This window comes from Panthera pardus, unplaced genomic scaffold (genome assembly GCF_024362965.1).
Source record: "Panthera pardus isolate Hobbes unplaced genomic scaffold, ASM2436296v1 HiC_scaffold_16, whole genome shotgun sequence".
Lineage (NCBI taxonomy): Eukaryota > Metazoa > Chordata > Mammalia > Carnivora > Felidae > Panthera > Panthera pardus.
The window spans coordinates 92508510-92521173 of record NW_026526721.1 but is presented as its reverse complement, the minus strand read 5'-3'; the positions used below and the strand labels follow the sequence as shown (position 1 = coordinate 92521173).

Sequence of the window (12664 nt, the reverse complement as noted above, 5' to 3'; positions counted from 1 at the left end):
TCTTAAAAACACAGATTCTGATTCAGTTGACCTGGAGAGGAACTTAAAATTGTGCATTTTTCTGGGGTACCTGGGTGGTTCAGTCAGTTAAAAGAGTCTGACTCTTGATTATAGCTCAGGTCATTAGCTCATCTCACAGTTTTTTAGATGTAGCCCCGTGTTGGGCTGTGCACTGACAGTGAGGAGCCTGCTTGGGATTCTCTCTCTTCTTCTCTCTCTGCCATACCCCTGCTGATGCTCTTTCTCAAAATAAATAAATACACTTTAAAAAATTCTGCATTTCTCATGAACTCCCAGGTGATGCTGATACTGCTGGGCACGGACCACATTTCAAATAGCAAGTAGAGGACAGAACAAGTCTTTGGAGTCAAAAAAGGCGGGGCACCTGGGTGGTTCAGTCAGTTGAGCGTGCGACTTCGGCTCAGGTCATGATCTCACAGTTCGTGGGTTCGAGCCCCGCATCAGGCTCTGTGCTGACCACTTGCTCAGAGCCTGGAGCCTGCTTCAGATTCTGTGTCCCTTTCTCTCTCCGACCCTCCCCCGCTCACACTTTGTCTCACTCTGTTTCTCAAAAATAAATAACTGCAAAAAAAATTAAAAAAAAAGGCATTAATCTCTTTGGGTCTTGGTTTCCTCAAGTGTAAGATAGAGAAAATGCATACATGAAATTCTTGTGAAGTTGAAATAAAATAAGCATTTTGAAAGTACTTTGTAAAATGTGCTTTCTCTAATATTAAATTTTTTTTACTAATACCATATTGCTTTATAAATCCTTCCTCTGCAGAAATCTTAAAAACAAAGAAGGGATGGGAAGCCAGGTGAGGTAAATTATGCTGCATTGTTGCTATTCAAGGCTCTTGACACTAATGTGGAAACCATGAAAAAAATTCATTCCTATGGGCAATGTTGTTGAACCTATTAGGAATTCTAAAGAATTGATACCTTGATACCTTATTGAAAAGCTATTAATATTGATTAATAATTTTTTTTCTGAAAAGAAGTTTCTTTTGGAAGTTTTGGATTTCCATTATATATCATCCTTCCTAAGACTGACTAGATGTCTCTTCTTTCCCATAACCAAGCACCAGCCAAAATACCAATGGACATTTAGTATTGGATTGGGGAAAATGGTCAAACAGTGAAGCCATAATCTTGTAATTGAAATTATATTATTTTCAAATATAATCTTCAGGCACTGTGGAATGACAGAACTCTAATTTTCAAAAAACAGAAAAAGCAATTGATTAGCTATGGAATGCCAATACGCTTTTCGGAAGGCAGTTGAGTAAACAAACAGGCAGTACTAAGATTCTATCTCAATGAAAAACAAGCAAACAAACAAACTGTTTCAGGACGTAGAAATCCTTTTGGAAAATAAAATTTTAACACTAAAGTTAAAATTCAAAGCTAAGAAGCTTCGTTTCCCAGAGATATTGTGAGGATTTTTTCTTTCTTTCTTTCTTTCTTTCTTTCTTTCTTTCTTTCTTTCTTCTTTCTTTCTTTCTTTCTTTCTTTCTTTCTTTCTTTCTTTCTTTTTTCTTTCTTTCTTTCTTCCTTCCTTTCTTTCTTTCTTTCTTTCTTTCTTTCTTTCTTTCTTTCTTTAAATAATGGGAAATTCTCACGATGGAGAGAAGTGATAACAGAACAGTAGAGGTGGTAGGATTGGAGGCTAAGCTATTTACCTTAGACTCCCACATTTGGCTAGACTCAACTTCCCAGAGAAAGTAATTATTTTCCAGTATTTATTTATGAGAATAGAACTGAGATGCCATGCCAGCGTGAGTTTAAAAACAAAAAGGAGTTTCTTAAACTGTCTTTAACTGCCTACAATCTTGAGGGAAGGTGGTAGCAGTGATGGAGTTCTTTGGGGTGGGGTAGAAAAGAAGGTAAGATAGTCCACAGGAAAACCAAAGTCCCAGTTTACTTCAAAATTTAAAAATATTTATACCTTGCATAACTACGACTACACAAATCTAACATGCACTTGAGATTAAGTTATTAATTGATGCTTTTACAATCTCATTGTATAACAAAAAATTCAGCTCTAGGTATGTTGTTATTCTTTTTCCCTTTTCATGTTGTTTATTATCAATGTACTCTACGATCCTAGTCAGTTTTTCCCATTATTTAAAAAAAAATATGTTTTCCTTTTTATTTTACTCTGTATCTGAGTTCTTTCTTACTACCCTGTCTTTAAACCCCCTTTTTGGTGTCAGCAGAGGTCTTAAGTGATGGCTATTGACTCACTACCTTGTCACATATGTGTGTTCATCACACATTTGAGTCAGGAGTCACACATTTAAGGGGAGGGAATGTAAAGAATCCAGAGGAGAGAATAGAGATTTTAATGAGATAATTCAACTGATAATATCAGCCATACCACATCTGACTTATCTCCATAAGGATTGAGAAAGTATATTATCAGTTTTATAATTTGTAAATTTGCATGCATATTGTTTGTCCGTATCTATATAAGGTATGTGAATAATTCTTGATCATACACATGACTACGAACGAATACTACAAACATACTTGGGTAGAACTAGTAAACCTTAGTAGATTTTGAAAGAACAAAGCAGGTGAAAGAGGCAGCAATGGTTATTTTATAAGCTGTTTACATAAGTCGAATTTGAACAAGAGTCAAGTCAAACTTGTTGAGAACATTTACTGCTGCCAGTCAAGATTAATGAAGTATAGAACACCTTTGTAAAGAAGAGCCAAGGGGAGTCCAACCTCACTTCTTTGGTGATAGGCCTTTGTTACTGGATTGTCACAGTCAGGTTGGTTGGAGGCCATTGCCCCTTTCTCTGGGACATCTTGATGGCTAGTAGCACCTGCTCCCCAGTGACTAGCTTTGCTGCACAGTTTGAAGCCGCTTCAGTTTTGTTTTTTGCCTTCTAGCGGTTCTCAGTTTTTTAGTTTTTAAGAAATTATCCTCTAATTGGTATAGGAAGTCTTCAATTCGTCCAACCTAGAAGAAATAAGCAGAGAGAATGAGATTTGTTGTTTTTTCCCAGGTTTTGTGTAGTTAGGAAAATAGTGAGGTATTTAAAATTAAATGGCACATACAGATCCATGTTGGAACAGAATCGGCGGAGATGGACATGATTGAACGTAAAAGCCTCCTTCTGTTTCCATTTCAGATTCCCCTGTTTTAGGAACATGAAGCAGACATGCAGGAGTTTGCTGTACCACTCAGTCCTATGTACTGGGTATAGAAATGGGGAATATCATCACCCATTATCTTTAATGGTCAGAAAAATCAGGGATTTCAAAAAGAAATAAATGGTGAAAAACTCTACCATTAGCAAGAGGAAGAATGGAAAAACAAATCCACACCCCTCAAAGCCAGAGATTCTAGCATTTATATGCCTCTGGCCAACTTGGGAGAAAAATGAATATTACACATTGTCTTAGCAAGAACAATTTCTTTTAAATCAAAACAAAATTTTGAGAAAATACATTTTCTTAAAAAATGCCACACCCCAGGGAATAAGATAAAGTAATGATATACAAAACAATAATTCTAAACTATAAGTCTTTCTCCAAAGAAAACTTGTAATTATTCAGTGGCGGTTGAATATGTTACACTATTTGTCACTATTTTATTCTGCTAAAGACCTATAGAATAAAACAGTTTACATATATGCTGCATTGGGCTCTCATGAAAGTCTGTAGATGTAATAATTCATACTTAACCTTGACTCCCAGCACCTGCATAACATATTAGCCTAAAATCACTCACTGAAGAGCCCGTTGTCATAAAGTTAGCTCAAAGCTAGAACACTTCCTACTCAAGATACATGCGCATATCATCTCCTTAAGATAAAAGCACTTAAACTCTAGTTTTCCAATTTTGAGTTTTACTTTTAAGTCACTTGATTTATCATTTAGGGTGATATCCAAAAGATAATTCAAATTGTCAAAAAGAATAATAAATGGTTGCATTCATTTATATGTTATGCTTAGGACTTATATTACACTAGGTGATGTAAATTGTCCATTGGTTTCCTTAGAAAAATAATATAATTTACTTTTATGAAAACAATTCTTTTTGAAAACTTAAAATTACTTCAGGCAAATTTCTCCAAAAACACGTTGTTGTTTTTGATGTCTGATCGTTGCATCAATCGTCAAAATCATTTGACAGAATATTTTTGGACTGTCATGAAGTCAGTGAATTATTCTATGTATTTCATACATTTATATTATCCAACTTACACCAAAATCATAAATACAAAATTAACACAGAGCACAATCAAAACAAATGTAATGGATGGGACTTTACCATTACTTCAATAGTTGAGTTGATGACTCACTCATGTTTTTGCACTGAAAATGTGTCATTTAAATCAAAGCTCTCTACAATTAGAATGTTTGCAGTTAACCCAAATGCAATTTAAAATTACAATCCTAACGCACAAACTTTCTTCAATGATACAGAAACATAATTGTTTTAAAATATCCATTAGGTGGCTATTGTCTTTTTTGCTTTTTAAAGTGTATTTATTAAAAGCAGGGTTGACTAACTGGGTTGCCTTTCATTAGAAAGGACAAAGAAGAAACATAAAATGTCTGATTGAAACAGAGTACTGTTAAATTAAACTGGAGGTCTAGAGTATATACCATGTGCATGTCTAACATGCCTATGTGTTTACCTCCTACCTGGTCTGTCTACATGTTATCCTTTCAACTCGTTCTCCTAATGATACCAAAATGATCTTTTAAAAATGTAAATCTGGTTATGTTTTTCCCTTGCTGGAAAAACCTAAATGGATTCCCAAGCCCTTAATGTGGCCTGCACACTTCTGAGTGATCTGGTTTCACTTGCATCTCTAATTACGTCTTCTATCACTCCATTTGCCTCAGTTGTGTGGTACATCTTTCAGTTATTTGAACACAGCAGTGCAGTGTACTCTGTTCCCTTAAACTTCCTAATGTTAGGCCATGTGATGGAATACTCCCATTGGAAAATCCTTAAGTTTCCTCTGGATTTCAGGTTCAACATCAGTGCGTCAGGAACATTTTCCTGGATAATCCAGACCAGGTTGGGTTTCTTAGTAACATATTCCCATTGCAGCCCATTAATCTCTTTGCAAATTATATGTGTATACACACACACACACACACACACACACACACACACATATATCTTACTTGATTATAATGATTTATTTAGTATCTGTCTTCCTATCTGGGTTTTAAGGATTATAAAGCAGACTAAGGCCACATTGTCCACTATTCTATCATTTAGAATATGGTGGACCCTCAATAATCTTCTTTTCTGATAATAGAGAAGACATTCAGAAACTGATTTGTTTTTCCATATTCAAAGTGTTGCCTGGTATGGAGCATATCAGAAGGCTTTCTTATCTCTTACAAATTACCTTGAGAGTCTCCAGGCAAGATGATTACAAGGTGTGGTCTCCATACTTGAAACAGATGAGGTAGAAAGGGCACTGGATAAAGAGAGTCAGTGTTGAATTCTGCTCATGGCTTGTAATCCTTGTGGCTTTATAACCCTAATCTGTGACTCTTGAAAAGTCACTTGGCCTTTCTGAGCTTCAGTTTAACTAACCTTTGGTGAAGAAAAGGTTGGCCTGGATAATTTCCAAGGACACTCCAAGCCAAAAAATTCCATGACTTGTACTCACATCAGATCTAGGTTAGTTCAGTCTTATGTGAGTCCTCACATTTTTCAAATCACAGGTTATTCTCTTAGATTATACCATTAGATGAATGACACACTATGCAGTAAAGTAAGTCAATTTTAGCTTCTATACTTTCTGAAGTGTAGGAGAGCTGCAACATGTTTTTAGTGAAGCTGGTTCTTTATTTTCTTTTTTACGTCAAAGAAAGAAAAATGCTGGTTGAAGAGAAAATAGATTCATATAACTAAGAAGAACAGATTGCAAATGATAGAAATTTCTATAAAGCCCTTAGGGAAATAAAACACAAAGAAATATGTAAGCATGTAAGGAAGGAAATGAGCCAGTTTTTGGAGCAAAGGCCTTATTAGACTTCCTTTTTGGTACAGAATCTCCTTGCTTAACTATATCAGATAGTCTACTTGGTCATTCTGGGTCTAATTTTCCCATTTGCAAAATGGGCGGATAACATTTTCTTATATATCTATATGCCAATGCTGACTTGGCTTTACAGGGATATGGACATCAGACCAAATGAGCACGCAAAGAATTTTGGGATGTCCGATGATCACAGGGACTCAAGGTGTCAATGAGAGGGCAGATTCTCACCTAGCACATGGCTATCAGTCATAATTCACATCAAAGGAAATTATTATCAACTAGTTTCTGAGGACCTTTAAATCTTATACGCAAAAATCTGTCAGCCATGATTTAGTGTAGATTCAAGAAGTTCAGAATGAAGATGCCAGTGCAACTCTAAGCGAGAAGACAGCTTGAGAAGTATAGGAGATCTTAAAATTAAAATTCTAACAGTATAAAAGCAAGTAATACCAATGAGAGAGAAATGTGGAGGTAGCCAAACAGACCAATTTAAATTACAAGAAAATTTTTAGTCAGCTCAGATTTCAAAGGGAGCACATTTGTTCTTTCATGCAAATATTTATTGAACATTTACTATACACTTGGCACTATAACAGGGTGATAAGCAAAAATATCAAGATATTTGCTTATGAGGAACTCATATTCATGGAGGAGAGAATTAATGAAGAAATGATTGCAATAGAGCATAACTGTGTATGTCAGAATTATGTACAAAAAGTTCTATTAGCAAAAATGTCAGAACAGTGAATTCTTTTTTTTTTTTTAGAGCAATGAATTCTATTTGAAGGGATATGGATGTGCATTGGTGGATATAGGAGCTGGCTCTTTGCCAGGACAAGAGTACGTTTCAAACTGAGGAAAGGGCATCCATAAGAACAAGGTTGTGAAAGTACATGGGCTATTTGACAATGATAAGTTTCTTACAGCATAGATGTGGGCACCCGGGAACTGGGAGTAGAGATACAGATAGCAGGAAATACTGATTGGAGTCAGCTTGTAAAAAGTTGAAAAATATTTAGCCATGTGGTTAGAAAGTAAATCTGGCAACACTACAGGGAGTGAATGCAGCCAGGGAAACTAATGGAAGGTGAATTAATTAAGGGACCAGTGTAATAGGATATGGAGAATACTATGAGGGCCTGAAGAAAGAACTTAAGGAACATTTAGGAAGTAAACTCTATAGACTTGATGAAAAATTCTGTGTTGGGACAAGAGGCAGGCAAAATTAGGAATGACTGCACAGTTTCTAACTTGAGATAATGATATTTTAATGAGATATGAAATATAATTAGATGAACAGTTTTAGGGAAAAGAAATGAGTTTGACTAGTGACAAATATAAGAAATAGAAAAACAGTTCACATAATCAGAAATTAACAAAAAAATAGATCTATAATAATAATCTAGTACTAGGCTAAAAGCCAGAATGAAACACAACTCCAAATTAAAAGAAAAACCAACAACCTCTATTCCTCAGTCCACCATGTGAAAAGCATTCTAGTAGTTATAAAGTGCTAAGAAAACAAGAATGATACTTTCAGTTATTCAGAGTAAAAAGGTGATTATTGCAGAGATACGGTATTGGATTGAAGTCAGATATATCTTGTTTGGAATTCCAGCTCCAGCATTTTCATGTGTGAATTTGTGCAATTTTATCTAACTTCTTAAAACCTAAGTTTGCTTTTCTATCAGTTGTTTCACAGGATCTTAGTAGGGTTAAATTAAACAATTTATGTGAATTATTTGCATAGGTCTGAATTACTATTATTTAACAGTAGTATTAATACTTGAATCTGGAAGTGTATGCTTGGTAAATAGAAAAAATGTAACTAAATGAAAAAAATACAAAAGTGAAATAAAATAAAAATATAAACAACTTTAATAGACACTATGTTTTTGGCCTCTACTCTGTGAGGGATGCTGCCTCAGTAACTGTGCTAGTTGTAGTTGCCATACATTAAAGTCTTGTGATTAGGTCTCAAAATTCAGTGATATAAAAGTCAGAATTAGGAAGGGGCAGAAAAGGGAAAGGAAAGATAAGTTTCTGATAGCTCATATTAGCTCATTGTAAATAAACAGTATTTTCTGGTGGCCTCCCTAAATAAAATTATAGATTTTAAAATTATAGATTTTATTTTATTATATTAATTATTTTATTTTATTTATTATTTATTTATTTATTATTTATTTATTAATTATTTTATTATATTAATTAATATATAATTATATTATATTTATTAATCTATTTTATTATAGATTTTAAAATTAAGATTATAAAATTATAGATTATAAAATCTATAATCTGATTATAGACAATAATGTGTCTGTCTCATGGAAGCAACCTAAGTGTTCACTGATGGGATGAATGAAAAAAGAAAATGTCTTACACACACACACACACACACACACACAAACACACATTCACACACACAGAAGAATATTATTCATCCATAAAAAAGAAATCTTGTCATTTGCAAAAAGACGAATGGAACTTGAAGTCATTATGTTAAATGAAATAAGTCAGAGAAAGACAACTGAGCTCATAGATACAGAGAACAGACTGGTGGTTGTCAGAAGTTGGGGGTCGATGAGGGGCACCTGGGTGGCTCAGTCGGTTAAGCGTAGGATTCTCGGTTTGGGCTCAGGTCATGATCTCGCTGTTTCATGAGTTCGAGCCCCATGTTGGGCTCTGCTTTGACAGTGCAGAGCTTGCTTGGGATTCTCTCTTTTTCCCTCTATCTCTGCCCCTCCCCTGCTATCTCTGTCTCTCTCATGTGGTCTCTGTCTCTCTCAAAATAAATAAATAAACTTAAAAAATTAATAAAGAAGTTGGGGGGTGGGAGGTCAGCAAAATAGATGAAGGTTGTCAAAAGGTACAAACTTCTAGTTATAAAAAAATAAGTCATGGGGATGTAATGTACAGCATGGTGACTATAGCTAATAGTATTGTACTGTATATTTGAAAGTTGATAAGAGATTGGATCTTAGAACTTCTCATAACAAGAACAAAACTTGTAACTATGCTTGGTAATGGATGTTAACTATACTTACTGTGGTGATCATTTCACAATATATATGAATATCATTATGTTGTACATCTGAAACTAATATAATGCTATATGTTAATTATATCTCAATAAAAGTATGAAAAAATTCCCTTTCAAGTAAAATGTGTCTGTTTCAAAGGAGACAAATGCTTTTATCCCTTCTCTTCTCAGGTCATATCATATCTGGGCTATCATGTGTGGTTGTGGGTATGTCAAGGGGCTTACTCCAAACTGTATGAAGAAAAGTTGAAGGATCTAGAGGTCTCTAATATGAAGAAGGGAATTATAACAGGAGTCTGTGGTGTCCAAGTATATCAAGGTTGTTATGTGGAAAGAGTAACAGATTTGTTTGTGTTAGCTCATACAGTGGAAAGAGTGCTATCTGGAATTAGACGGTAAGTTTGATTCTCGATTCTTCTACTGGTCATGTGACTAAGTTAAGTCAGAGACTAAGTTAAGAGAGACTGGGGTGATAATTCTATAAGGCAACGTACACTAAAAATTACCAGCAAACTACCAGAAGCTAGAGAAGCATGGAACTGATTCTTCCTCATGGCTCTCAGAAGGAACCAACCCCATGGCACTTTGATCTTAGAATTTCCAGCCTCTAGAACTGCGAGAACTTACATTTTCTCACCTCTAGTATAAATAATAAATTTATGGGGTGCCTGGGTGGCTCAGTCGGTTAAGTGTCTGACTGGCTCAGGTCATTATCTCACAGTTCATGAGTTGTGTGACTGTTCACTTCAAGCTCTGTGCTGACAGTTCAGAGCCTGGAGCCTGCTTTGGATTCTGTCTCTCCCTCTCTCTCTGCCCCTCCCCTGCTTGCACTCTGTCTCTCTCAAAAATAAACATTAAAAAATTTAAAAATAACAAATTTATAATGATAATAATAGTCCACTTGACAGGGTTTTTGTAAAGATTAAATGGTTTGATGTTTGTGAAAAGCTCTTCCTAAATGGCTAAGCCACCCATGAAGATTATAATAGCAGTACATTGTATAGTGACTGGTGACATAGTAGATTCTCAGTAAATATTTGCTGAATCAATGAATAACTAAATGAGTCTTCAAATGGGTGAAAGATTATAGCATGTAAATAGTAGATATTACTGTTTTTTTCACAACTGTCTAAAAATGAAAGGGACTTTAGGGTGAGGTATGGCAACCCCCACCACAGAGACTGGAAAACACACATTAGATGACCCTTTTGGAGAGCATGAAGTATTTGTGAGTCATGTGTGAACTAGGGGTTGAATTCAATAAATTTTTTAAATCCCTTCCAACATTAAAGGACTGATTCTATGATGTTTAGTTTGGCCTGGATTCATTCTACAGAAATGTGCTCCATGGAAGGAGAACACAGTGCAACGTGCCTGTACCACATGGAGAAGCACTACAGAAATGAGAGGGAACCGACAACTTCTATTGTTGTGGTTTTATATATACTGAAAAGTACTGAAGTGGGTAATATAAACACCCATAGATACTGGGATTCTCAAGCCTCCCCTATGTCCCATTTATAAAATTATCATATCTAAAAGGCCAGTATTTTCTTCTCTAGATGTATCAAAATTGTATGTTGTATACAAAGGGTCCCTATTATGGATTAGCTTAATAGCAGAAGGTAGTTCACAGCACACTCATTTCCTTTTCATCTCCTAACTGCACAAGATTATGCACTGGCACTAAAATATTTCTTTTCAGTTAATGATTTTATATTTTTTCAGCATATCAAAACTTACAACTTTCTGCTGGATTTCAGGATAAAATGCAACATTTTTACAGATAAAAATAATACGGTTTCCCACATATAACCATTCATAATTACTTTAAATATAGGCATGCTGAAAGGTACTTGAATATTTACTCCAATAATCTTTTACTTTAAATTGGTTTGTATCAAACCACAAGAGACTCTTAATGATAGAGAACAAACTGTGGTTGTTGGAGGGAGGTGGGTGGGAGATGGACTAGATGGATGATGGGTACTAAGGAGGGCACTTGTTGTGATGAGCACTGGGTGTGGTAAATACGTGATGATTACTAAATTCTAGTCCTGAAACCAATATTTCACTGTATGTTAACTAACTAAAATTTAAATTAAAAACAGGGGAAAATAAATTGGTTTGCAATTTATATGTAGGTGGAAAGTATGAGGATGCTCTTGGGTCAGGTGACACTGTTCATTTAAAAGCTTTCATGTGAAAGAGGATGGCTATTAACCCTCCACCATTGTGTGATGCTGACTGTGCCTTCATTTGCACATAGATCCAACTTACTTTCATGTGGTAATTGAAGGCATGTAAGCCACATTACTGCCTTCCATTTATTGTGTGAGTTCTGGCCATGAGACCAAAGGCACTGCTGAGGAAGAAACTGAATTTTAGGGCAATAGATAGAAATGGGGCAAACTAAGGAAAGAAATGACAAGAAGCTCAACATGAACCAAGTTGGTGAGAGATGGTAACAATAGGGGACTATATGGCAGTGGCCTAATAAGGCTTTGAAAGGGGAGTCATTCAGATATGGTAGAGGGGAGGGAGGGTCACTTTGAAGATTTGGGTGGCCTTTTTCCTTCTAAAGTCATTTAAAATCAAACACTACTGGACTGAGTTGATTTGTATTCTTTCAAAATTCATATTTTGGTCTTTTTTTTTTTAAGTTTATTTATTTACTTTGAGAGTTAGAGAGCACAAGTGAGGGAGGGACAGAGAGAGAGAGAGAGAGAGAGAGAGAGAATCCCAAGCAGGTTCCGCACTGCCAGCATGGAGCCCAATGCAGAGCTCGAACTCATGAACTGAACTGTGAGATCATGACTTGAGCTGAAATCAAGAATCCCACGCTTAACCGACTGAGTCACCCAGGTGCCCCCAAATTCATATGTTGGTCTTAATCCTCAGTACTTCAGAATGTGACCTTATTTACAGAGGTAGTCAAGTTAAAATAAAGTCATTAGGGTGCACCCTAATCCAAAATGATTGGTGTTCTTATAAAAAAGGGAAATTTGGATGGGCGCACAGGGAGAGTGCCAGGTGAAGACAAAGGCAGAGAGACTGGGGTGATAATTCTATAAGGCAAGGTACACTAAAAATTACCAGCAAACCTCCAGAAGCTAGAGAAGCATGGAACTGATTCTTCCTCATGGCTCTCAGAAGGAACCAACCCCATGACACTTTGATCTTAGAATTTCCAGCCTCTAGAACTGCGAGATCATCAATTTCTGTTGTTTAAACCACTTGGTTTGTGGTACTTTGTTACAGTAGCCCTAGCAAACGAATACAACAACTAAGCCATTAAAGTGAAAGGAAACTCACTTAAGTTCTAATTTTCCCCTCAAACATGACAGATGCTTTCTAAAATTCACTTTTCCTGCTGGTTGAAGCTCCCTACTAAGCCTACCCATGTTTAGGGTGTACCTTGGGAACAAAGGTGGCTTCTTTCCAATAATGGCAGAGGGAAGAAGTTAACCTCACACATGAAAGCGTGGGTAAATTACACTGAGAAGACTTGAATTGGGACTTTCTATGGGATTTCATGTAGTCTGGATCACGGAGAGGGGATTAGGTATGTTTATAGGGGTTTGTTTGC

General features: G+C 35.8%; 1 protein-coding gene across 2 annotated transcripts in view; it reads right to left on the bottom strand.

Annotated features, from left to right (window-relative positions):
* Window positions 1-2582: 2582 nt before the first annotated feature.
* The window catches only part of SPATA16 (spermatogenesis associated 16), a 243489-nt gene continuing 233407 nt past the window's right edge, over window positions 2583-12664 (bottom strand). The window contains exons 11-12 of one of the 2 annotated variants that reach the window (XM_019463196.2): window positions 3070-3149; window positions 2583-2971 (exon numbers count right to left, since the gene is read on the bottom strand). In XM_019463196.2, the coding sequence (XP_019318741.2) occupies window positions 2938-2971; window positions 3070-3149 (114 nt within the window). In that variant the 3' untranslated portion in view covers window positions 2583-2937. The remainder of the gene's footprint in view (window positions 2972-3069; window positions 3150-12664) is intronic. The other variant, XM_019463195.2, reaches the window with a different exon arrangement.